This window comes from Echinops telfairi, unplaced genomic scaffold, assembly GCF_000313985.2.
Source record: "Echinops telfairi isolate 266 unplaced genomic scaffold, ASM31398v2 ScPeMD7_21;HRSCAF=78, whole genome shotgun sequence".
Classification (NCBI taxonomy): domain Eukaryota; kingdom Metazoa; phylum Chordata; class Mammalia; order Afrosoricida; family Tenrecidae; genus Echinops; species Echinops telfairi.
In genome coordinates this window covers 8,957,386-8,984,788 of record NW_022103918.1, presented here as the reverse complement: position 1 = coordinate 8,984,788, position 27,403 = coordinate 8,957,386, and the positions used below count along the sequence as shown (strand labels likewise).

The following is a 27,403-nucleotide window of genomic DNA, read 5'->3' as shown; positions in this document are numbered from 1 at the left end:
ATAACTGATTTTGTAACAAACACGCTTAGCTCCCAATATGACCTTTGGAGTCTGTATTTCCCCACACTGGCAGAATTCTTCAAAAAAGCACAATCCACTGCCTAAGGCAAAATGGTCTTACTGGTTCATTCCAGACCAGTGGTTGTCAATCTTCTGAATGCCACAACCCTTTAATACAGTACGTCATGTTGTAGTGACGCCCCAACCATAAAATTGCTTTCGTTGCTACTTCATAACTGTAATTTTGCTACTGTTATGAATCGGGAGACCCCTGTGAAAGGGTCAGTCGACCCAAAGGGGTCGAGACCCACAGGTTGAGAATCGCTGTTCTAGACCATTGTTTTGATTCCAAGATGAGGGATTAGCTTTAAGGTTGAAGATGCAAAAAAGGACACCTAACCGCAAGTCCTGGACCAAACACCTCAGCCCAACACCACAGGTTCAGAAATCTGGACTTCTGGACAATTAAAATGATTTCCAAACAGAAAGAGAACATAGCAAATATATTCACAAAATGTAAATAATTGAGCTAAGTATTTGGATGTTTCATTTGTTCATTTTACTGATCTTCTGCCTTTCCTGGAGAGTGTATTAAAGTCTCCGACTATTATTATTGAGCTATTTCTACTTTCAATTCTGTGAGGATTTAATTAGTGTATTTAAAGGGTCTTTCACTGGGGAAATATATATTTATTATGGTTAAGTCTTCTTGGTCTATTATCCCTTCAATCATTATATGCTATCCATTCTTGTCATTATGTTATTCACCTTGAAGTCTATTTTATAAGAGATTAATGTTTCCACACCTGCTTTTTAAATTGCCATTTGCTTGATGATTTTGTTTAACCTTTGATTTTTAGTCTATTTTTGTCTTTGTGTTTGAATGTGTTTCTTGTTACTGTCTCCTGACTGGTGCATGTAGTAGATTAACATTTAGTTACAATATTGATATGTCTGATTTTTTGCTGTTTATGTTGATGTTTACGTGTGTGAGTGTGTGTTATTAGTTTCTTTGTTCTTCCTACATTTTTGTGGTGTTCTGGATATTGCTTTGAGTGTGTGAAGAATTGTTTGTATGCTGATCTCAGGTTTGTCTGCTGTTCTTGTTATTTGGCCATACTACTTTAATTTCTCCTTGTCTGAGAATAATTTTATTTCTCCCTCATATTTGAGTGATTATTTTCTTGGATACAAAAATTCTTTTGTTTTGTTTTGTTTTTTTTTGGTCTCCCTTCACCCACTTTTCTGTTGTCCATCCCCCAGGGAGGAGGTCACATGTAGATCCTTGTCATCGGTTCCTCCTTTCCAACCCACCCTCTCTCTACCCTCCCCATCTCGCCACTCACACCACTGGTCCTGAAGGGATCATCCGCCCTGGATTCCCTGTGTTTCCAGTTCCTATCTGTACCAGTGTACATCCTCTGGTCTAGCCAGATTTGTAAGACAGAATTTGGATCATGATAGTGGGGGAAGCATTTAGGAACTAAAGGAAAGTTCTATGTTTTATTGTTGCTACATCACACCTTGACTGGCTCGTCTCCTCCCAGAGACCCTTCTGTAAGGATATGTCCAGTGGCCTACAAATGGCCTTTGGGTCTCCACTCCGCACTCTCCCCCACATTCACTATAATATTTTTTGTTCCAATGATGCCTGATACCTGATCCCTTTGACACCTTGTGATCACACAGGCTATGTGCTTCTTCCATCTGGGCTTTGTTGCTTCTGAGCTAGATGGCCACTTGTTTATCTTCAGGCCTTTAAGACCCCCAGATGCTATATATTTTGATAGCTGGGCACCATCAGCTTTCTTTGTCACATCTGCTTATGCACCTATTTGTCTTCAGCGATTGGGATACAAAAATTCTTGGTTGACTGGTTTTATTTTTGTCCTTCAAATCATATATGTCACTCCATTGTCTTTTTGCTCACATGGCTTCTGCTGAAAAATTCAAGCTTACTGATTTCTGTAGGTGACTGTCCTTTTTTCTCTGGCTGCTTTCAGAATTCATTCCTTGTTCTTGATATTGGAGAGTTTGACAAAAATATGTTACATATTTTCTTTGGGGGGTTGCTCAGCTTCTTGAATAGTCACCTTCTCATCTTTAATGTAATTAGGAAATTTTTCTTCCAGGAATTCTTGAACTATTCTCTTAGAGATTTTTTTTCCCCCTACGTGTTCTGAAATCCCAGTAAGTCATAGGTTGTTCCCCTTGATCGTGTCCCATGTAGTTCTTTGGCTTTCTTTAGTCTCTTCTGCGTTTGTTGCTGTTATTGTTGCATGGTCTTCTTATAGATTGGAGTCAAAAGATTTGCCTTCAAGTTCACTAATTTGTTTTTCAATTTCTCGATTCTTTTAAAGTGTTGTATAATTCTGTTATCTTAGTGTTCAACTTTTGGGTTTCTGTGTAGTTTTTCTTGGAAGGCTTATAGTGAGATTTCTAGTTTTCTATTCTTTTCCCTTTTCTCTTATGCTTGTTCTCTATCTGTTGATTGTCCATGATAAGCATTCTTATTATTTTTCTGTCAATTCTAGTACCTTTTAAATTTCAGCAATTTTCTTTACATCTATATGCTGTTCACTTGTTTTTGCCTTTTTTTTTTTCTTCTGATGTGGACCAATGTTTCCTAGACAGACTGGTGTAGTTGTTAGAGGTGACAAGGAGATTGGGTTGGGGGTAATTTCCTTCATCAAGACTGGAGGGAAGGGGAAGAGAAAAAGAACTAAAGGAAAATTAATAGAAGAAAGATAAAAAAGTAGTGCTAATTTAGGTTCATAAAATAGCAAAAAAAGAAAAAAAAACAAGAAAATTATTTTTTTCTTAACAGAATGAAAGGGGAATACTAATTGAAAAGAAACGATATAGTGCTTTTTTTCTTTCATTTTAAAGAAAAGGAACTGGAGAGAGAGAATAAAGGAAGCGCTATAGCTGTTTGTTTGGGGCCTAAGCTCTGTCCAGTAGCACTGCAGCAAGATAAAAATGTGTTTCCAGGATAAGGGTAGGAAGCCAAGGTGAGTTCAGGACCTGGGCTATAAATTCACATAGCTTGGGTCACTTGAGCATTTGGAATTAGTGTGCAGTGGCAATGACTCCAGCTGGCTGGGTAGTTGGATTGGCTGGACTAGGCTTAGGCTGGGTGCTGACCTGAAGGCAAGGGGTCAAGTGCGGCAGCAGGACAGGAAGGGTGAGAGCTCTTGCTCTTTGGGAGATTGAAAAGTTTTGCAGGGCAGTCTGAGGCTGTGTGGAAAGGGTGAGGCTCATGTCTTTTAAGAGGCAGTGGTCTCTGAGTAAGACCTGGGCAGGAGGTAGAAGACTTGGGCACCTTTTATTGAGATGGCCCAGTAGAGGGGGCCATCTCAAGAAAGGGCAGTCCCAGGGGGCAAGCTGTTTCTCTGAATGGCTTAGGGAGGTCTAAATGAGGTGCTTGCTGGGTGATGAGAATATTACTGATTTAAGAAACATAAAAATAGTTAAAAATTTTTTATTTAAAAAAAGAGAAGGTAGTACTAATTAAGAAGGAATTGTAAAAATATTACAGGTTATTTTTTAAAAGGGTAAAACAAGAAAAAAAGATGGTGAGGCTCTAAATTTTGTCTGTGTGTGCTGTTGGAAGACCTATGTGGTTACAGGAATGTTCTGAAGGCACACGGGCTGAAGTTTAGTTGAAACCAGCACCCAGGGTCTAGTGGCTACACCCACTTGTGTTCTTGGACATGCAAACATGGGGTTAGGCAGACTCTGGCTGGGAGTTAAGGGGGTTGAGTGAGGCCGAGGGAGCTGAGGGACTGGATTTCTTGCCATTCGTCAGGTAACGTGGTTTCACTGATTCAGAGCTGAGAGTAACCACTCTCTTGAAGGAACAGAGGCAAAGTTGTACAGTACTTTCTAGCCAGAGCCCCTTTCCAACTCACATAGCTTCAGGCTGATGACATAGAAAGACAAAGTGGGGAACAGATTGATCACAGGCCAGTGGGTGCAGTCACGTGGATCCAAAGTCTGTGGGACCATGGTAGGGTGCCAGAAGTCTCAGGTTGGCTCCCAGTGGCCTACATGACGCTGCCCCTGCAGGCAGATACAGAGTTCCAGCAAGCAGGCAGGGTGGTGAAGGGGCAGGCAGAGATGATTCCTGTCTTATAAAAAAGCTACATCTTCAAGGAGTCATAATCAGGCTGTGACTAGATTGACAGGCTGGCTTCCACCCCTACACTTTCACACAGGTTCGTTGACTTAAAATCTGCCATATCCTCGGATATATATTTTAGCCTTTTCTTTCCTTCTTTTTATTTCTTGTGAAAACATAAGTTTATTTTCTCATTTAGACTTTTGGAGTTTATTTTTACAAAACAAGGGACAAAATTTGGTTCTTTATATTATTACAGAATGTCCTACATATGGAATTACATATAGGTAGCACTTAAGTTATAAACACACATCACATTCAGCATCACCTAAAAAGCTACCACATTTTTTGACATAGAATTTCTTCAGGAGATAGATGGCTTTGATCTTGAATATGTAAATAATCTGATACTTTATGCTAACCTGTGTTTATACAAGCTAGTCTGAAAAATACCACCACCTACAAAAGTGATAAGCTTTAAAGATACAGTTTTGCTCTCATGCCAGAGTAAGACGTAAAATAAAGGAAAGTCAGATGGAATGGATCACTTCAGGGCAATGGCAGTAGGCAGAAATACTAAACTGTGAGCTAAAGATGTCCACTTTTGCATAGTCGTTTCTTTATGGCCCAGCCGTTTCTTAATCCACGTGAGAAGCAGGCTCAGCAACCCTCTAACTGTGAGAGAAGGAAGTTGCCGAGGGAATGTCTTCATCTTGCTTTCTCCTTTCAGTTTCTTGACTGCTTGTGTCGATAACGTAATCTGCAAGTCTAGTCTCTGCAGGCCACTTTGGGCCGACATTGGCTTGAGCTGCACTGTCTGAGCATCAGCTTCCTGCAGACTGAGAGGGGACAGGGCTGCCCTAGTCACCCATGGCTCCTCTTCTTTAGAAAGACTGCTATCAACAGTTTTTGTTTTCTTGAGAATCATTTAAGTCTATTAAATAACATTAACTTCTCTGATATAACTGTCATGGTCAGAGTTTTCTTCAGAAATGTACAATCATTGGTAAACCGTTTGGTTGCTCTTTTTATCTGCTCCATCTTCATGAAGAGATCACTGGAGAAAAGGGTGCTACAGCAAAGTGTGGTGAAGAAAGCAGAAGGTGCCCGACTATAAATTGGACTAGTGTCTGTGGTATTAAAGGCTTGCATTCAAACAAGCAGCCTTCTAGGTGAGTTGTCAACCAAGTCCACATCAAAGAAGCACACTCGCCTCTCTTTGTTCGAGAGCTTCCAATAAGTGCTCCCTGCCTCCAAGGGTAAGCTTATGACTCATTCCTGCCCTTTGCAACACCCTTGTGCCTTGGATTTCATATAGGCCACAACCCATCCATGAGCCATTCATAGCTGCAAGGAGACTGTTGCTGGCCTTCTGAGAGGCTAGGTCCTCTCCCTTTAAAATCAAAAAATGTATTTGTTTCTTCATATATGGTGTCTTTGATATCACACCACAACTCATATTGTCTTGTCTCTTTAGTGTTCAGTGTTGAATTTATTCTTGAGATGGTCTATAAATTCAGGTAGGATATACTCAAGGTCATTGAGCTATAGTAAAAGAATATGAACCTTATAGCTACAATCCCTTATGGGATGTATTATACATTATAACCTCTATGCCTATGGTTTATAATCCCATTTTGAAGGGAGTTCTCTGCTATGCTAATGAACAGGATTAAGGTGCAATGTATTCTATGTCCCCACCTTAGAGGGAATGAAGTAAGTCATCACCCTTTGTTTTCTTGGATATGGTCTGCTGAAGGATAAACAACACATCCGCATCAAAGCTATTTCTTTGTTTATAGGAGCTATTTCAGAAGCACAGAGAAAGATCCAAGGACCATGAGAAAGAGAGTCACCAGTGGAACACACTCCCAATCTCAGTTTGAGGTGTGGGAGCTGAGCCTGCGGCATAGAGACCAAGGGACAAAGCAAAGGCAGACCAGATGCAGAGACCACGAGAGAACAGAAATACAGCTAGAATGTTCCTTAGAAGCAAAGATGGTGAGTTTTTTTGGCAGTTGGTTTGTTTTTGTTTTTTGATGAGTGGCTGCATTGGTGGGATCTGGCATAACAGCAATTATGAGGATGGCACAGGGCCGGGTGCTGTTTCATTCTTTTGCACATACGGTCTCTGTGAGTTGGGATCGACTTGATGCCACTTAATAAAAACAATACATCTTACTAATCCAAAAGTGTGTACTTTAAATTCTATCTTCTATATTGGATTTTTTTCTCAGATATTTTAGAACTCTTTTAGAATTTACTGTACAAATCATTCAGTGAACACCTGTATGTAGTCATTTATTATAGTCAGTTTTCAGGTGTAGATGTTTCATTCATTCCCTCAAATTGCATCTTCCTGGAGCTCATGGTCTATATCTTTCATTTTGTGTAATGTATAAAGCAATAGTAATTGATGTCAAAGAAGGTAGCAAGATTTGGGCAGAATTTGGGTAGGCAGGGAGAGATGGGCTGGAGCGCTGGTGATGTACTGGTTATGCATTCCATTGCCAATTGCAAGGTTTCTCCTCCCATAAAGGGTTACAGTCTCAGAAACTCACAGAGGAAGTTCTACTTTGTCCTATATGGTCCCTATGAGTTGGAATCGACTTAATGGCAATGAGGGGGCTACATTTCATACTCGAGTGATGGAACTCAAGTATGAAATGTCGAGTAGAACTTAATGGCAGTGAAGGAACATTTCATACGAGAGGAACAAGAGCAACAAGGGAGACACTGCATGGTTTCTTCTAGAAATGGGAAAGATAATACCAGATAAAGTCTAGATCACTTCGTAACAACAGGGACCATCAAAAAATCAAAAACAAACCGATTGCCAACAAATGTAGGCTTGTGCTACCCATTATTCTTTCCTTATTACTTTTCTCCAGACACAACCAAGTTTGTTTTCTGTTGCTGTTATTATTTTGAATAATTTCAGGCCTTCTGCATGTGTCATCGAAAATATGATCACCAAAACATAGTAAAACATTTTAATATACACGAACAGGAAGGAAAGCGGGAGAGTGTGTACCAAATGTCGGCCCATCTGTTCCTTTCTATACACAAATCACAGGGTCCATTATATACTTGAGACCCCAAGTAAGAGGCCAGCAGGGGAGGAAATGCCTTGTCACACTCCACAGCATGGGCTGAGGGGAGCGTTGAGTCAAGGTTGTAAAACTCATCCAAGGCATGCTGAGTGAATCCATCTGAAAGCAGTTACAAAAGGAAAATCTGTTGTACAAGACCTCCCTTTAAAGTGTTGAAGAGCAAGGTGTGACCCAAGTCATAGTATTTTCAATGCTCTCACATCCATGTAAAAGCTGGACCATGAATAAAGGAAACTGAAGAAATTGATTCATTTGAATTATGGTTTTGGCAAAGAATAGTAACTTGGACTGTGAGAAATCAAACAAATCTGTCTTGGAAGAAGTACAGCTGGAATGTTCCTGGGAAGAGAGGATGACAAGATTTTATCCCACCCACTAAGGATATGTGATCAGGAGAGACTAGTCCCTGGGAAAGGACATCATGCTTGGTAGAGGGTCAGCAGGGGAAAAAGGACGACCCTGAAGGATATGGATTGACACAGTCACGACAACAGTGGGCTCAAACATAACAATTGTGAGGACGGTGTTGAACTGGGCAGTTTCATAGTATTGTACATATAACCGCGACGGGCTAGAATTGACTTCATGGCACCTGAGAGCAACAGCAACCATGCAGCTTGCTGAGTGACACATTACAGAACTACCAGATCAGACGAGATCTCGTCTTTCTTGGAAACTAGCATCGCATGCTATCATGCGTCCAACAAATATATATTTTCTGAGTGTTACACTGAGAAAGGCATTGTTCTAGGGAAAACATTAGTGACTCCAACAGGCAAAACTCTCTGACTTCATGGAACTTATATGGGGGTGGGGAGGACAGATTAAGCAGAATTTATACAAAGAAAAGTTGAGAAAAGGGGTAGAAAAAATATACACTATGGGGATACTGACCAAAGGAAAGCTTACCTGGTTATATTAATGTAAATTAAATATGTATTAAGGCAAAAGTATCACTAGCAAGGCATTTCATGATGCTAAAATGGTCAATTTATCCGAACGATAATGTTTTTATTTCTTCATGCTTATTAAATAAGTTTCATGGTATGTGAAACAAAGTTGGTGGACTACAACGGAAACATGAGCGGGTTGGTTTGGAGAAGCAGATTTCTTCCCTCTCCCTCTTCCCTGGACACCCTTGCATTTCTCACCGACTCTCCCTCTGCAAAGGTCACCTCCTCAGTCTTAATGTCGGGTTGTCCTAGTTACAGTAGTCCCTCTGAGGGACTACTGTAGGGACTACTGTAGGGAGGGACTACTGTAGGATTTCTCTGAGTCAGAACTGACTGGACAACACTTAACGTCACCAATAATTATTCTTTATGGTACCTGGACTTGTGTGAAGTTAAAGTATTCGTTTACTTATTTAGTGCAAGTTCTCCCCTACTAAAATGTATTCCATAGGGCAAAGCAATCCTCTACTTCACCAAGAAATCCCTGCCACCCTAGTTAATTTTCATCACATAAAAGATGTGGGCTGAAAAAGATAAGTTATTAATAGCTAAGATGAATGAATATTTCTGTAGGCCACGCCTTTCTTATCCCTTGGTAAACCTCAGTTTTTACTCTTATAGCCTTTAACTGGTTGGATAAAGCCCTTCTAAATTATGGAGGGTAATCTGCTGAACTTCAGGGCAACCAATTTAAATGTTAATTACATGTAAATACTTTTAGAGCAACATCTAGACTAGCGCTTAATTGAACAACTAGACAACATGTTGTTGTTAGGGTCCATGGCGTGGATTCTTACTCATGGAATCCCATATGTGACTGAGCAGCTCTGTTACATACTCTGTTTTTTTGGCTGTAAACTTTGTGGGAGCAGATTATCAGCTTTCTCCTGCAAAGCTGTTGTGCTAATTCACACTACCAGCCTCTCAATTAGCAGTCCATCACATAATCATTTGCTCAGCCTAATTGTCATTTCTAGCCTAATTGATACATGATTAATCATTATACCACTAACCTTTAAATCACATTTGCTGTTAACTTCCTGAGGCTTTATAATACTACGATATATTTATTTACCCCTTGTCTTTCATATATATATGTATACATATATAATAGTAAAACTTTTAGAAAGTTTCTTCTGACATTAGGCAATTTTACTTACTCTGTGGTAGTGCAATGATTTAGATGTTAGGCTACTAACTACAAGGTCAGTGGTCCAAACCCATCAGCTGCTCTGTGAGACACAGCTGAAGCTGTAGGCTTCCATAGTCTTGGAAACAACATGTAAGGTACTATGTATCTTGGTTTTGTTTTTCTGAGTTTGATATCTTCCCAAAGAAGTACTAAAGTTTGCTTTTTTAAAACGACCTCTTGAACCACTTATGATGACTAGATTAGGGAGGAGCAAGCATGGAAGAGGGATGATCAGTGCTCAGTGAAGGAAAGTAGATGAGTTTGAGAGATCTTCAGTGGCTATAAATATTAGGATTTGCTGATTAATTAATGTGGGGTCAGGTGTGGTGTGCAAGAGTCAAGGATAACTGTTGGCTCTGGCTAGAGTTTTTGAAAGAGGCTTTAAGTAGATAAAAACAGGCACAACTAGAATAAGAGGAGCTTGTCCTGATGCTGGTCTAATAAGAAACCCAAGTGCCTAGAATCTGCACATTACTCCTGGGTGATGTGGCTGAGTGCATTCTTGGACACTGGTGAAAAGCAATGTGCTCCACATCAGTAACCTAACCCTGAGTGCGTTTTACTCAACATAGCCATTAGGCCTACTGAGCTTTAGGCATGCCTTCATAAGATACAAGGGAACAGAGATGGGGAGAAGAATCTAACTGCCCACTTATCTCAGGTTTGTCCTCCACACAGCTGAATTTGCTTTAGGAATAATTCAAAGCCAGTAACTGAACTGAATATAGGGGTTTAACTTTAGACCAGGCCCCGAGGTCTAACCTAGTGTACCAAATTTCCGTTTGAGCAATTGATTAGGTAGTTGATGTTGCTCCTGTTTCAAATAGGGAACACACTGAAAGAGGACCAAGATTTTTGTGTTTTGTTCTTGCTCTGTTGTTGCACCTGTGGGGAGGGGGAAGGAAAATACATTCAGTACTGGGTTTATTGATTTTGAGGCCACTTATTATTATTGCAGAATCTAAAATGCACAGTCATAGTGTCTGAAAGCTACAGAAAGCAATCAGGATTCAGATCCTTATGATAGATCTGTCAGGAAAGTCAGCATTAGCCCCTGCACTAATTAAAACAAACCAGTATTATTAGGAAAGTTAAACTTAAGTCAATTCTTAATTGTATTGAAAAAAGTCTTCAGGAAGTATCTTAATTATAATCTCCTGTTGATGAAGCCTGAGGTAACAGGTTATGTATGAACAAGTAACTTACTGCCTACTAATTAGGAGGCAAAAATTATTAACCTCTAATTGTGCAATTTGCAAATATTTTTTACATTGCAACATCTTGTACTACAATGTATTGTTTTCGATTAAAATTGTTGCTAAACTTCAGCTTTCTAATGTTTTTATGCCTGCGGTTTAAAAAAATGTCTTTTAGAAAATGAAGTAGGGATATGGGGAAATTTTGATTTCAGAGGGGAAAAACACTATTTCAACCCTACTACCAAAGCAAAACAAACAGTCTGAGAGAGTCTTCAGAGTAAGGCAAGGATATTTTTAGGGCAGAGTCAGAACTCCCCCCAAAGCTGCCAGTGCTTCTGAGAAAAGTCGCATGGTCACTATGGCCTTTGTTATGGTTTGAATTGAGAAAGGTGTCTCAAGTTGAAAAAAATCAACACTTTATCTTCTGGAGTTTTAGTCTGGGGAAGTGATTTCACTTTTTTCTGTGGAAAAGTTCAGTTTCCCACTCGTGAGAACAAAAGCCTTCTGCAGAATGCACTTTTTGCCCTAAAAGAATAATTCTAGATCACTACTACCTAGAATTTTTTTTTTTTAACCTGGAATGTTTAATCCACCCCTTTGAGTATTTTTGAAGTTAACAAACTGTCCACCATTTAGAAATTTTCTGTTCCTGATTAACCCAGAAAGGAGCCCTGGTGAACTGTTGGGCTGCTAACTGGAAGGTCAGTAGTTCCAACCCACCAATGCTGGGAGTCAGAGTTGACTTGCTAACAGTGAGTTTGTTTTTTTGGGGGGAGGGGTGGGTTTGGATCTACCCTGGTGGTGCAGCGGATTAAGCATTGGTGGGCAGTTCTAATCTACAAGCTTCTCTATGGGAGAGTTGGCAGTTGGTTCCCTACAACCTTTGAAACCCTAGGGAACAATTCTACCATGTCCTATAGAGTCACTTTAAGTCAGAATCAGCCCCGAGGCAGTGGGTGCCATTAAGCTAGTGGTCTATTATATCCACGAAAATTGTAAAGGCTGACTTTGTTAATGTGGAGTGCCTGTTGTTTTTGATATTTGGCATGGAGAGATTTCTGTTAGCTTCTGGTGTGTCTCGGTGTAACGAAACAATACTTATTCCACTAATTGAGATGCCCCTCATACTTCTTGTTCATTTAACAAAAAAACTACCACATGCACATTCACCCGCATCCCCGTTGCTTCCAGGGGAGCAACCAGCTAAACGGTCTCCACGAACCAGTCACGGGCTGTTCATGCCGAGTGAAGAATGCTTCTCCGGCACGTCTCTCCCGCGGGGGCTTCTCAGCGGGCTCCCGAAATGGGGCGCTTCCAGCTGGAGCAGCGGCGATCGGCACGCACACCCGGAGCAGCGCCTGGCGAAAGGGGCCGATTTCGCCCTTTGGAACCAGGACAGCGCTAGCCCGGCGATCCGGCTCGGTGGATGATTCAGTACTCGACCCATCACCCTACCCTCCCGCTTCCTTGAAGTCCGCCCCGCCCCCTTTATCTTTCCACCGCGAATTTAATTTCTCCGGGAGAAGTGGGCGGAGCGCCGAATTATCGATGCCGCCTCAACGCCCCGGGAGCCGCCATGTTTGAGGGGAGGAGAAACACATGTAGGGGCTGCCGAGGACCAACGAGATGTTGACCGGCTTTTGCCTTCCCTCCCGGTCCTGGGGGGCAGGGTCACGGAAACCCACCGGGCTCTCTCCTCCGGCTGCCTGTCCGCAATGAGGTCTCGGCGCCCCCGCGGGACGCTCGCTCTTCTCCGCGCGTGAGCGGCGCCGCCGGCGCCTCCGCGGTCCGGCTCCCGCGCGCCCCCGCGCGCTCCCGCCCTGCCCCCGCCCGGCCCAACGCTCGGCGCAGACTCGCTTGTTGGTTTCTGCGGGCGCCTCGGGCGAGGCCGACGTCGGGAAGATGCCGGGCAAGCTGAAGGTGAAAATCGTGGCCGGGCGCCATTTGCCAGTGATGGACCGAGCTAGTGACCTGACTGATGCCTTCGTGGAGGTTGGTGCAAGGTCCTGTCCCCCCGAACATAGGGAGCGCCAAGCCCCGTGCCTCCGTCTCGTCCCATCTCAGCCCCCAGCTGGTCCTCAGCCTGGTCCCTTCTGGACTGCCCTCCTGCTGCTGCCCAACCCTTTCGCGAGGGCTTGCCGCCGCGACTGCAGCCCGTGCGATGCGTGCGCGGCCCGCAGGTGTCAGCGCCGCACTCCGCGCCCGGAGGCTGTTTCTAGAAGCCCTGCGTGATGGGGTGACCCTGATGTCCGGACTCTCATGTAACAGGCCACCTGCCAGTCTGGAGCTCCTAGGGCGTGGCCGCGCGACCACAGAAACACCCCCCCCACACACACACACCCCAATCCGAGCGACAGCGCAACATTATCTGAATCATCAGCGCAAGTTCTAAAGCACCGCTGGGACACTTCCTGCTCTTGTATAGACTGGTTGGTCTGATGAACTGTTGCTGGATAATTTAATGCCTGAGGGTAGGAAGTCAATTAAGTGCTGCGGATTAAAATTGGAAAATTGCTTTTTAAAATCTAGTGATTACTTTAAAACTCATGTAAATTAGCACAAGCCTAGGGCTTGGAAAATAATAACCTAGACTCGAGAGTCTGGAAGAGGCCAAGTAAAAATGGTCAAAATTGACGTGATGAACCAGCGTATTAGAGCAATATTTATTTGGGCTCTTCATGCCTAGAGTCGAAATAATAGACAGCCTGATTTCAGCTCCAAGTCAAATATCCCCAAGGTTCTCTATAGCTTCTCTAAATTACCACAGTTTCTTTCCAAATATTTTCATAGTAATTCTTTTTTTTTTTTAGTAATTCTTTTTTGTTGTTGTTTTTTGTCATGGTAATTCTTAATCTGAAGTTTCCTTGATTTACATGGTAGTTGTATATCTTGAAAATCACATGTATTAGGAACCCCTTAGACATGTTTTATGTATAAAACAGGCTCTAAGTAGGTTTTGTACCCATGTAACTCTTTTGGGGGAATTTAAAAGTCAAGACATGGACAGGCTAGAGGCTTACTCTTGGTTGCAGGATTGCTAGCTAGCACCCTGGTCCTTCACTAGATGCTACTACTAGTGTTTGCCTTAAAAACGCCCTTCTGTCCCGTTTGCAAACCTCGGCATAGAAGAGGGAGATATTTGTGAGGAAACCTGACATAAAGAGGCTTATTAGAAGAAGAGACCTTTGGAAAGGAAACATGTTGATAGTCCACTTGGTGTGAGAGACATTGGGAAAGCAATGACACAGAAGGCAGGAGAGGAGGATTTCCAGAGAGGAGAAGAAGCTCTTCATTGTCAAATGGGACTGAGAAGTAAGAGAAGACACAAATCGTTGGATTGAATAACATAGAGGTTCTTACTGATCTTGCCAGTAGCAATGAGAATGGAAATCCTATACTGTAGTGAGTAGTTTTGTGATTTAGAAACACCTTGTCTTAATAAATATGGTTATAAAATAGGAATAGTGTGCTATCTGGTGAGTACATAGGTTTTCATTTTTAATGCACAATATTAGAATATAGTTATGTGCTAATAGGAATTCAGCAGAAAGGGCTAAATTAATGCAGGAAAAGTAATGAAGGATTAGAATCTATCAAAGGGCTAATTTATGTGGTGCAGGCTGTAAATTCTAGTATATCATCTCATAGAAGAGGGAGATGATGAAGCCTGACATAATGCAGGCATGAGAAATCTCTGCTGAGCTTTAAGGATGATATCATTTAGGTAGGCTGAGAGGAAAAAGGGATTTTAGAATAGGACAAATTTGGTAAAAGGTAAAGGAAGGATATGTATGTAAACCGAAGGGAGGATTATTGTTGAATAGAAGTAGGAAATAAATTTGGCGAGGTGCAGGGGTCCATAAAGGTATTGGTGGTTCTGTAGTGGAATTCACGATTTCTATGTGGGATATTGAAATTCAGTTTTCAGCCAATGCAGCAGCTCATGTGCAACTGTTTGTTAGTGGAGGCTTTTGGGTTGCTCTGATGCTGACACAGGTTTCGGCAGTTTTGAGACTAAGACCGGAAAGAAAAGCCCGAGAGTCGACTTCTGAAAACCAGCCAGTGAAAACCCTGTGCATCCATCACATTGGTTAGACCTGAAACCGATCATTGCATGACCTAGGTCCTAGCAGCATTTCGATCTGATGTGCATGAGATCACCAAGATGCGGAGACCAGCTCCCTGGCAGCTAACAACTGCAAAGGGGGATCCAGATCTCCCAGTGGCCTGAAAACTAACGGAGATGGCCACATAGTAGAAGCTCTCTTAACCAACTTCCCTGAGTGCCGTGCTGCAGCCACCAGGGCTCTGTGCCCCTCCCACCAAACCTGTTCTCTGATGGCTCTGCATCATGAGACTGCCCCCGGACTCCCCCATCAGTTAGCTGATAGGCTTTACCCAGAAGCAGTTGTGTTTATTCCCAAACCTGTCAGTGCCAACTCTATTTATTTTTGTTTCCTTATGTAATTTATTTAAGCGTTATCTAAATGAGTGGAATGAATGTGGAAATGATTCATGCTCTGTGAAGCCTTAATGCAAGCAGTCCTTTAGAATTACTCTTGAGTTAGATGGAGAAATGATTCTAAAAAGTTTACGATCTAAGCTCTGTTTGTTGACAAGTGGTTTTAGGTTCCATCCCACATTAAAGAAACCCAAACCAGAAATCACAGGTGATACTTCATAAGTGTGTTTTATGCACAACCCCCCTCCCCCCAAACAAAACAAAAACAAGAAAACCCAGGGGAGATGTTAGTTGCCACCGAATCAGTTCTGGCTTATGATGCTGAAGCTGCACTAGAAGACTTATCTTTGTGTCTCATAGTTGAAAGGTGACAGGAAATGCCAACCAGTGGATCTGCACAAAGAGAAGGTGTAACCTTAGATGATGAGGCTGAGGAAAGAATGTTGCTTCCTTATTTTATTCTAAAACAATATCTCATGGTTTTTATCATTTTAAAATGATTCTCTAAGTAATTTTAGCTACTGTTCAAGTACTGGTCCTGATTTTATTGGTTAAGAGAATTTCTTTAATATATGATAAGAGGCATTTAGACACCAGTGAGGGCCATCTAGTATTTAAAGATTATCATAGGTATTGAGAGATGATTATTCTTAGAGGAACCCACGGGTGAATGAGACGGAGTCTCATGTAAGGGAAACATCACTGAAAATAATATCCCATTTTACAAACTTTGTAAACTGTTTGCTTAAAGTATATTTCCATTTTTTTGTGAGTTCAGGTGGCTTTGAGGGAACAAGGAGCAAAAAGGAAATTACCAGATTTTTGTGCAAATAATGTGTACGATATACTTTCTGTGTGTACGTGCTAACTATTACAACCCACTAGTGTGTTTGGTTCTGTGAGTGCTTCCTGAGTGGGACCATTTGTAAAAAATAATGGTAATAATGAGTGATTATCTTCTGTGTACCAAGCATTTGCTGTTTGCATACCTGTTACCTCATGTAATGATAGCAACACTCTCCTGTTCAGAGGAAGTCTAACTAGCATTCTCTAGGTAACTTAGCTCCTAAGTGGGGAAAGGTAATGCCTTTACGAAAGAACATCATAACATTTCATTGTGTCCAGACATTCACTTAGTTGCTGAGTAATAAAATCCCCTTTTAATTAAGTTAATACTGAATGAAATTTGATTCTTTTCTTAGTAGAGGTGAGATCATCATAATCTTAGTAAAATCAACACCCTAGCCATTTTCCTTTTAAAATTTGATTTTGGCTTATTTGTTTAATACAATTTGGGGAGGAGCAGATCCTTCATATATTTACAATGGAAAGTTCACTCTCCTTTGCTTAGATCCTAACCCCCAACTAGAAAAAAAAAAAAGGCACTGTATAACACAACTGCTTAGTGGGAAGAAAATTAAGAATGTTCTGAATTAATAGTTAAGAAAAAATGATAGGTTAGTTTTGAAAGTTGAGCCAAAGCCCTTAAACATTTGGTATTTGAATGGCTTTATAAATCCTAGCAACATTTTACTTCAAAGAAAGCAATTTTGGATAAACAATAATTATATCCTAGATACTTTGCATACAGAAATGCAGCATAGTCATCCTGTTCTCTTTAGCAACCACTGTTGTTACAGTTTGTTAGGTATCTCTCTAGAAGTCATCTGTGTATATACAGGCATATATTGTATGCCTCATAACATGTTTCCTCCATAAAAATACCACAAAATTTGCCTTGATCTAGAAATAGGCATTTTGCATGTTGTTCTGTATCAGGGCTGGAGAGCTGTTTTGTTTTTTATCTTAGCACTGTGTTGTACGGATTTAAGCATTCACAATGGCACAGTAGTTAAGTTGACTGCTAACTGATAAGGCTAGCAATTTGATTCATAGCTTCAAGCAGTTTGAGCTGATTTAGTCATGGCTAACACAGGGAAATCAGAAAGACTAATTTGTAAATGATGGGGATTCTGGAATGATAACTGGAAAAATTACAGGTCAAAGTCAATGGGAGACTTGGAAGAGGCATTGTGAGCCCTTTAGGAGCCTGATGCAGGAGATTGGATTATTCCCAGGGCTGCCAGGAGTCATGCCAATTAAAAGTGACTGCAGGCAACTGCCATCTTTGGGAAGGCCCAATGATTTTCGATCCTCAGCAGAGAGTCACTGCGAGAGCTGCCTTTATTTTTTAGGAGGAAGATTACACTCTAGCTGGGTGTCAACCAATGATTTTCTCCTGATCCAGTTATCATTGCAGCATAAGGGTCTGTTCTGGTTTCGCTTCAGTGGCCATGATGAATTGGTTTGATGATTTGGTTCAAAGCCCTGGTTCAAATCGAACAGCTGCTGCGCATGAGAAACGTGTGACAGTCTGCTTCCAGAGAGATTGCAGACTTAGATTCCTTACTGAAAGTTGCACTCTGTCCTACAGGGTTACAGTGAGTCAGAATCGGCTGGACAGTATACAACAAGGATAACATTGTATGGCATTGCCATACTTAATTTAAAATCAATTCTAACATGAAGGCTCTATTGTTTCTCGTACTTTTCTACTGTATATGTTGCTTGCTTCGTATATTTACCCCTGCACACCTCTGTATGATAAATTCCAACACAGTGACCAAAAGGCAGACTAGGTGCCAGCGAGTCTCCTCTGACTTGTGGCCACCCCTTGTGTGTCGAGTAGAATGTGCTTCATAGAATTTTCAGTGGCTGATTCTTCAGAATTAGATTGCCTTACCTTTTCTCTGAGGCACATCTGGGTAGACTCAAACCTCCAACCTTTCCGTTAGCAGTCAAGTGCACTAACTGGTAGCACCACTTAAGGGCTGTTTAAAAGTATAGCCATTTAAGATTTTGATATATGCTGTTAAACTGCTTTCTGTAGAGATTGTTGTAGTGCATGCTCCCACTAACAAAGTAAGAGCATGCCTTGTTAGTCAAGCGTGTTTTCAAACCCTTTGATCCTTTGGCAAGGATTTTTTTTAGTTTTATGAATTCATAATGAATTTTTTTATGAATTGATCTTTGTTTCTCTGTATCTTTTTTTCTTATGTTTTATATTTAGGAAAATTAGCTTTGTGAGATATTTGGCAAGTAGTTTTTTTTTCTTAGTTTATTATCTTTTGACTTGATCATATTTTATTTTACCATGGGAGAAATGATTATTTTGATGTAATTGAAAACTTGTCTGACTCTCCAATCAAACTATCCAGGCACTAAATGATTAGTACCATCCTTGATCAATCCAAAATTGAAGGACAACATACCTAGAAAAAGGAACAATCATTGCTGTTTTAGAATCTAGGAGAATTCCTGGATGGCCTAAGAAGAGATACCAGCAGGTATTCTCATACCAAAAGTAAGATTGTAGATCAAAAAGAAAGCAGGAACTTAATCCAACAATCGCATAACACTCTGTTGGGTGTTGTAATACAGGACATAACCTTTAGTGAATTTTGTGGTTAGGAAATAGGATTGGTGGGGTTACTGAAGGAATTCGGGTAAGCCCTGGAGGTGATCTAATTTAGGAAAGCTAGGAAGTAGATGTCTAGTTATTTGGGTCTTGAGCATCTTGACCATTTGCCAAGTCCAATCTGAGGGTTTGCGCTTACCATTCTTGGTTGAAAGCAACTCCCAGAGATTTAATGTGCTTTGTTCCTTAGTCTTTTCCTTATTTATTTATTTTTTGTTTTTGAATATTCATGTTTCACTGTTGACCAAGATTGGTTTTGAGAAAAGATATTGTCCCCACCTAGGCTCTTCCTGTCCCTAAAGATAGGAACATAAAACCATTAAAGGATAATGGTTTATTGCTTACACTGTATGCTCAGGTAAGGAACGAAAAAATAAAGGGAAGGTCAAAATTAAAAGGAAATAATACTCAGTTCTTGTATTAATGGGGTCTAGTTCTAACTTCCCTTGTGGAGATGGTAAGATCAGCTAGATTTTTTTTTTAATCTGCTGGTTTTATTTTACTTCCTCTTGAATTTCCTATTTCTTGTGAATTCATGTTTGGTGATTCCTTTCTCCTTGCTGTCATAATTAAAATTTTAATTTCTCTGTAGAGGTAGAGCAGAACAGTGGGTGAACCTTATTCCAGGTGGATTCAATAAGCTGATCTGGACCCATTCCTTGCCCTTTCCCATTTATCTCAGGGCGTAGTTGTGTTTCCTCACTCCATAATGAATCATTATTAAAATTTACCTTCATATTTTGGATATTTTTGGGAAATATTTTGGATATATTTCGCTTTTTTTGTTGTTTTAGGTAAAATTTGGAAATACGACTTTTAAAACAGATGTCTATCATAAGTCACTTAACCCTCAGTGGAACTCTGAATGGTTTAAATTTGAGGTAAGTTCTTGAATGTTGGCCTTAAACAAAAATTATTAAAAAATTTTCTGAAAATATGCAGAAAACACACACTACCAAGATTGACTGTTCAACAAGTTTTACCAGTACAGTTAAATAACATTGATTGTATTCAAGTTATGCAACCTTTTTTTGGGGGGGGAAAATTTTGACAAGAAAAGGAAGAATTGGTGTATGAAAAGAAAACATGTCTGCCACTCTTAGAAGACGTACGTAAAGTTTCCTTTGGTATTCAGAACATACTGCCATCAAGTCAGGTTTTACCCCTTGTGACCGTTGTGACGGAGCCGCACTGTGCTGTGCATTAGAGTTGTGCCATCGCTTGCATATGCTTACCTAAAGAAGCAAAATGCTCGCATCCTCACTAATTCAGCTCAGGAAACCCTGAGGAGGTGTAGTGGTGATGTGTTGGGCTGCAATCCCAATGTTGGGTAGTTGGAAACCACCAGCTGCTTCTCAGGAGAAAGACTGGGCTTTCTGCTCCCATAAAAAGCTGTCGTCTCGGAAACCCACAGAGGGGGTTTGCGTATGAGTCAACATTGATTGATGTCAGTGAGGTTGTTTTAGTTTCATTGTTTGGTTTAAGTGTGACTTCACGGGATAGTTTTATGGTTTAAATATTTGCTCAGGGAAATAGTTTTGGGGTTCATCTAACCTCACTGGCTCCAGAAAGTTTGTTTTCCATGAGAATTTGGAATTCCTGACAATATTTCCCCCCCTTTGATTAGAATTGCCCTATAAATGTTGGCACTTTTTGAATGTATGTGGATTGACCCTATGTTATAATTACGTTTTATTTCTGGGATAGTTTACAACTTAAAATTACAAAAATATTTTTGCTAATTTGTAATACTTTATGATTTGGAATTGGTTATTTAATATATTCAATATTCACTGCTATTAATTTTAAATTTCTATGTGCCTCTTATTTGCTTTCCATATATAAGGGAGCTTAAAAAAGTTCATGAAAAAATGAAATGAAAAGATAATGGAATTTTTTCACCAACTTTTTGAAATCCCTTACTATTTTAAGAATTGTTTTTAAGTACTTATTTGGCACAGAGCCCTATAATGTTAGGGTAAGGGATATATAGCTACACCACGAATTAGATGATAGTCTTAGATGAGTGAATTAATTCTTAAATGAAGGGTACGTAGAGAGTGTTATTAATGTAGTTAGAAGTTGGAGAGAGGTCTTTGGAAGAAAGATTCATAAATAACATGCAGCAAAACCTCTGTAAGTGTGGATATGGCACAAAATTGCCAAAGAATGAAAACTCAAAATATTTTACACTAAAGCGAGCAAGAGGAGAGTGGTAGAGCTGCACCCTGTGAAAGGTAGAAACCAGTGGAGCTCAACAGCCTGCTGGGTTTTCACTGCTGTAGTATTAGAAGAGCCATTGGACAGTACATGAGTCAACTGATGAGAGATTCAAAGTAATTATTTTATTTTAACTACTTGAGAGACCATGTAGTGGGTTGCAGCCTACCACCTGCCTTTAACCATTGTCTAAATTTTGCTGTCCTTGTTATGTTTAACTTGTCCCCCACGTTTGTACTTTACCCTCAGATGTATTTTAATGTAAGTTCAAAATGTTGCATGATTTTGCCCATAAATTGTAAGTGATGTGCCTTGGGTAAGTTAAAGGTGGCACAGTGGATTAAGCCATTCAAACTCACCAGCCACTCTGGAAGAAAGATAAGACTTTCTCCTTTTAGAAAGATGGCACTGTATAGGGTTGTTAGGAATTGAGATTGGCCAGAAAGCACTGGGTTTGTTTCCTGTCTTTGGTGGCATCGTGGGGTACATGTTGGTCTGGTTATGACAAGATCAACAATTTGAAGCTACCATCCGCTCCTTAGTCAGAATATGAGGCTCTCTATTTCTGGAAAGATTTAAAGTCTCAGAAATCCAAAAGGGCATTTTCATTCTATCTTATAGGGTTGCTATGAGTCAGAATCCACTCTGTAATAGAGTTCTTTCTGAGTGTGTATGTTTTCTCTGTGCAGGTTATGTCAGTAATTTTAATTATGTACCCCTTTTTAAACAAAACTACAAATCACATCAGTGATACCAATAATAATTCCTTTGTGTACTTTAATACTCAAAATAATCCTCACTGGCTTGGTTGTTAGCAAATAATTTATAAGAAATTTTATAGGAAACAAGGAAAGGCATATTTCTTAATATTTAAATATTGAAAATTAACTAGATTATGAGGATTATAGAGATAATACTTGACCAAAGCATGTTTAAGGATGATAAATTTTAATCAATTACAAAATTAATCTGAATTCACATTATGGCACGTTGACAGTGAAATCAGTTCAGCTCGTTTAAACATAGTATTTTAGTCATAGGAAATAATATTTATATATTTTGTATTCTGACCTAGTCTTGGAGTCCTGGTGGTACAGCGTGGGTTCAACATTGGGCTGCTAACCAAAAAGTCGGCAGTTTGGACCCATCAGCCACTCCATGCAAGAAAGAGGAGGCCATTGCTTCTATAAAGATTTGCAGTCTCAGAAATCCTGTGGAGTAGTTCTACCTGTTCTATATGATCGGCATATGCCAGACCCACTTCATAGCAGTGGGTTTAGGTAGCTTTGGATATCTTTAATTTTATTATTATCTGGAATATTGTATTCTATTTTAGCAAGAATATTTTATGGTGGGTCTTGACAAAGTACAGAATACTATGGTATCAGAGGATAGCAGCCAGAGTGGGAGACAGCTTTTATCCCCTTTCTTTCTTGTTCTTCATATAATCCCAGTGGTTGAGACAGTGCCTGTACTTTTCTTACAAAAAATAAGCTAGTTTTACTTAAAGTTTTTTTCTCTAAAATTGTCCGTAGAATTTCTGGTGTCGACACTGGGGTTATCGACATCTTTATGGTCGTTAGTGTGGGTGTACTCTTTTAGGACAGCCCTTGAGCATTTTTGCTTGATACTGTAAATAGAATAGAGAAATAGAGGGTCATGTGTAGGAAAAGTAGCTAAATTCATCTTTTGAAATATGTTTAAATTACCCTATTTTTGGCCTAAACGTAAACTATATATTTTTTCCCCTTTAGAAATACAGCATCTTATGTATGGAAGAAGGTACAGGCGTGTGTGTGTGTGTGTGTGTGTGTGTGTGTGTGTGTGTGTGTTAATTTCTATATTTGTGCTTGGAGACTGATCTATAAGATTATTTTTCAGAAACGTGAGTCACTTTCATTTGTTACATGTGTATGTTATATTGAATCTTTTAAGTGATAGGATTTAATTTTAAGGTATATTTTTAGGTGGATGATGAAGATTTACAAGATGAACCTCTCCAGATCACAGTCCTTGACCATGACACTTACAGTGCAAATGATGCCATTGGTAAAGTGTACATTGACATTGACCCTCTGCTCTATAGTGAAGCTGCGACGGTCATCTCAGGATGGTTCCCAATTTATGACACTATACATGGTAAGGAACAATATTTTAAGATATGAGATCCCAAGTTAAAATTTTTTCTGTAAATAGTATATGCTACCTGTCATAAAAGTTACTGAGATCAACAATATGTAGCAGAAAAAAAATTTGCAAAGGGAGTCTTGCCATTAAACCATTTGAAAACTGCTAGCTTACACATATAAGGTCTCTGTAGATTAGCAAATGGACCCATTCTTAATTGTTAGAGGCTTTTCCCTCTGGCCCAGCGGTTCTCAATCTGTGTTTTGTGACCCCTTTGGGGGCCGAGCAACCCTTTCACAGGGGTCGCCTGATTCATAACAGTAGCAAAATTACAGTGATGAAGTAGCAACGAAAATAATTTTATGGTTGGGGGTCACCCCAACATGATGAACTGTACTCTATTAAAGGGTTGCGGCATTAGGAAGGTTGAGAACCCCTGCTCTAGCCTTTCTTTTTCCTCCAATTTTACTTTTTTGACCTAGCAATTCCTTTCTGAGTTTTCTAAGAGAAAATAAGATAGTTGCTGAGGCTTACCATATGTATACTCGAGTACAAGCTGACCTGAATATCAGTTGAGGCACCTAATTTTACCACAAAAACTGCGTAAAAATTGCTGAAAAAACTCAGCTTATACACGAGTATATATGGTACCTACAGGATCTTTCATTCTAGTATTATTTGCTAGTATTTATAATGGTAAGAAGAAAAAAGTTTGTACTTAAGTAAGAAATACCATATGTACTCGAGTATAAGCCAACCCGAATATCAGCCGAGACACCTAATTTTACCACAAAAACTGCATTAAAAATGTGCTGAAAAACTCGGCTTACACATAAGTATATGTGGTATATCGGCCAGGGATAGGGAACCTTTTGTCTGCCAAGAGGCATTTGGGTTTTTATAACATCATCAAGGCCATGCATAATTTTCAACTTAAAAAGTAGCCTGCTATATTTGGTCAAACATTCAGTTAATTCATATCTAATGTTATCGCTGGAACTGCTTTACTTAGGTGAGGTGTGTGATGCTAGCTGGTTTTTTGATGATTTTGTGGGCCTTAGATGGCTTGCAGGCTGAACATTCCCCACCCCCTGATACTGACCTTGGCATGTAGAACTGTGCATATTATCTTATGAATAACAGAATTCAGGATGTAAAACATCTTAAAATGCGTTCACATTGGTTTAAAACCAAAAAATTTGCTAAACGAGTGCTTGACAAAGTTGGAAAAGTGAAGTCAAAAGGGAGTGGGATTTTTTTCCACCAACGTATTGAAGCCCCACACGTGTGCTCTCATTGGAGAAAATGGCAGTTACCTAATAACATTTTTATTCCTGGAGAGTTTTATTTTGGGATCCTTATCTTAGTTTTTTCTTTGCTTTTATTCATTTTTCCCCTATAGTATACATGTAGTCAAACTGTATATTGTCAATAAAAAGGGTCTCTGAGGAATTAATTGGGCTTTAGTTAAAGGTAGTAGCTGTATGAATGAGTACCTTTTGTAAACATTTCATATTAAACATGGTAGGGCAGTGAGTAAACCCTTGGCTACTAACCACAAAGGGCCGACAATGTGAACCCATCATTGACTGCCGGCAAAAAGACCAGGTGATCTGTTCCCTTAGGGAACACTGGAGTAGTTCTACTACATTCTGTAAAGTTGCTAGGAGTCGGAATCAGTGCAAAGGCACACCACAGCAACATAGTTTATTATGTTTCTGAGTGCTTTGTTTAGAACATTATTTGTCATTATTTCAGTGGAGGTGTTAACAAATAACTTTTCTTAGGTCTTCCCTTGTAAGTATAAATTTGATGTAAAGTCAGGATCGTCATGTGAAAATATTTAGCAAATGTTTAGATATAGGTGTTTGCTAGTCTTATTTATGAGAGCATGCTCTGAAAATGCTTAATTCTTGGGGAATCTTGTACCTTTAACTTACGTTCATTGAAATGAATAAAACTGCTTTTGTTTTAAATCTCAGCTTTGTATTCATTATTATAAGCATAAACTCTGGAATCCTAACAATCTGATGTTAAACCCCATTTCTGCCATTTATTAACTGTTTTTCATAATAGATGAAACTGCATAATAAATAAACTGCACACACTATTTAACTTTTATTAAAACGGGAATATGTGACAATACTCTGTAGACTGCCTAATGGGGTTGATGCGAACAGTGTGAGACACTACATTTACAACCTTATCTGTTTGGCCACCTATCGTTTATCTTTAAAATGACCCACAAATATCGTAATTTAAATGGGGCTTCGTTCTGAATTAAGTGGAAGCCTGTGATAAAAATGAAAATTATTCAATATCTAATAGACACAAATCTACTTCAAAAATGTAACAAAGGAACAAACTACTTAGAATGAAATTAGAAAATAAAGTTAGCATCTCTGTTGAGTTTAAAATTATATTAATAGCAGTAGTTTGGATTTATTTGCTTGATTATTTCATTGTACATTATTTTATGAAGATAGAAACTATTTTTGTTTTTTGTTTTTTTAGGTATTCGTGGGGAAATCAATGTAGTTGTCAAAGTAGACCTCTTTAATGATTTAAACCGATTTAGGCAATCTTCATGTGGAGTCAAATTCTTTTGTAGTAAGTAAATATATTTTATTCATCCTTTAATAGGAAATGTAATAATTGCTAATTATGGGAACTCAAAGACTAGTAGAACAGCTATATAACTTTGGCTTAATATAAAAGGACACATTGTTTATTTTTTAGAAGTTATTATTTTTGCCCTGGGGAATGTTTGTCTGATTTGAGAATAAATTGTACTAAGTTTTGCAAGGTCATAGAAATTTGTGTTACAATGTGTTACAATGTTACTCTTGATATGGGCCAGTGAAGGATAGAACAGAACACTATAGCAAGCATCATGCTGTATCCAAAATTTCAGAGGTTTCTACAGATGTGGAGACCAGAGAATTCAGAGCAATATGAGTCTGAATTGGGCAAATCTGTCCAACTCAGTATTAGTAAAACCTGCATTAGTAAAAATGGAAAACCTCCCAATTGCTGACTTAGCTCCAAGTCTCCAATTTTATTTTAAAAACCACATGTTGAAGAGGAGCAAGTCGAATAGGTCACCATTCTCTTGATTGCCCAAGGTATTTTGAGTGTCTATTTTGTGAGACAAGATTGATGGAGGTATTTTCAAGGTTTTCCCTTTTTGAATCTGCTCAGGTCTTATTTCAATCCTATGTCATTAAATGTTCTATACTTTAAATGGTTCTATTGAGTCAGTGAACCTTGAACCAGTTAACTTTATGACCAGGAATTATTAGAAACTGCAGGGCTGTTTATGCCAGGCTGTGTCAGAAAGTGAATAGTTTGATGTAGGCTGTCGGATAGAGTGTTCAGAAGTTCTCCAAAGGGATTAGCATAATTACAGATTTTTATATCCTCTATCTGCCCTCTACTCCTCTTATAATAATCACCTAAGGGGATTTATCCTGATTTTTAAAATTTTGCAATGAGTGCTATGCAGTAGAGCCTATAAATACCTAAATCATAAAAATACAGTTTACATTTATTTACATGAGAATGATGAAAGAACTCATGAAAGAAAATTACTATTTCCAAGAATAAAGAGCATCCTAAAACATTGTTTGAGGGGACTTACTATAATTGTTTTAAGATTACCGTAGCAAAATACATACCTCCAAAACTAGTCCTTACATGTACATTTAAATAAAAATTTGGATTCAAACCTAACAATGAATGGATACATAATAGTTAATATGTTTTAACAGCAACATCTATTCCAAAGTGCTATAGAGCCGTGATAATTCATGGATTTGTAGAAGAACTCGTGGTCAATGAAGACCCTGAATATCAATGGATTGATCGAATTCGCACACCAAGGGCATCAAATGAGGCCAGGCAGAGACTCATTTCTTTAATGTCAGGTATGACAAAAAGTAACGTCATGACAAATTGATTTAATGCTCTTTAGAGGATTTGGAAATGCTTTTGTTGATTTAATTTTAATAATTTTTCTTTAGAACATCTTTTTTCTGTGTTTTTTTTTTGTGTGTGGAGCTCTTCTAGTTTGTGTTAATAAACACTACGAATAAAGAACTATCTATTTAGTATGTTTAGAAAACCAACATTTCTGTGCCTTGGTGATTTTAATATGTTAAGAGCTGAATGCTTTTGCAGTTAGTCAGCTTTTTAACTTTAACTCCGTATTTCTTAAACTTAATCAAGCACAGCACACTTTTTATTTGTGCACATAGAAGGGACCTAATAAGTAATTGTTATATGATAACCTGTTTAGGAAATGCTGATTTTGAAATTATGTGGAAAGAGAGGGCGTAGTGCATAATAAACATGATCTCAAGGAAATGACTTGATAGATGCTATACGTAACATAAAGTGACATTTGAGATTCTCATTTATAGTTAGCTTTTTCTTAATGACACTTTTCAATAGTTATTTTACTTTTTAAAGAATCATTTTATTAGGGTCTCATACAACTCTTATCACAATCCATACACACATCAATTGTGTAAAGTGCAT

General features: G+C 39.2%; 1 protein-coding gene and 1 pseudogene across 7 annotated transcripts in view; one reads left to right on the top strand and one right to left on the bottom strand.

Annotated features, from left to right (window-relative positions):
- Positions 1-4,791: 4,791 nt before the first annotated feature.
- On the bottom strand, positions 4,792-5,161 carry LOC105978369 (annotated as a pseudogene).
- A 7,276-nt stretch (positions 5,162-12,437) lies between these two features.
- C2CD5 (C2 calcium dependent domain containing 5) overlaps positions 12,438-27,403 on the top strand; it is a 102,512-nt gene continuing 87,546 nt past the window's right edge. For all 7 annotated transcript variants that reach the window (XM_045288415.1, XM_045288410.1, XM_045288417.1 and 4 more), the window contains exons 1-5: positions 12,438-12,569; positions 19,312-19,398; positions 22,705-22,876; positions 25,379-25,474; positions 26,635-26,790. In XM_045288415.1, the coding sequence (XP_045144350.1) occupies positions 12,480-12,569; positions 19,312-19,398; positions 22,705-22,876; positions 25,379-25,474; positions 26,635-26,790 (601 nt within the window). In that variant the 5' untranslated portion in view covers positions 12,438-12,479. The remainder of the gene's footprint in view (positions 12,570-19,311; positions 19,399-22,704; positions 22,877-25,378; positions 25,475-26,634; positions 26,791-27,403) is intronic.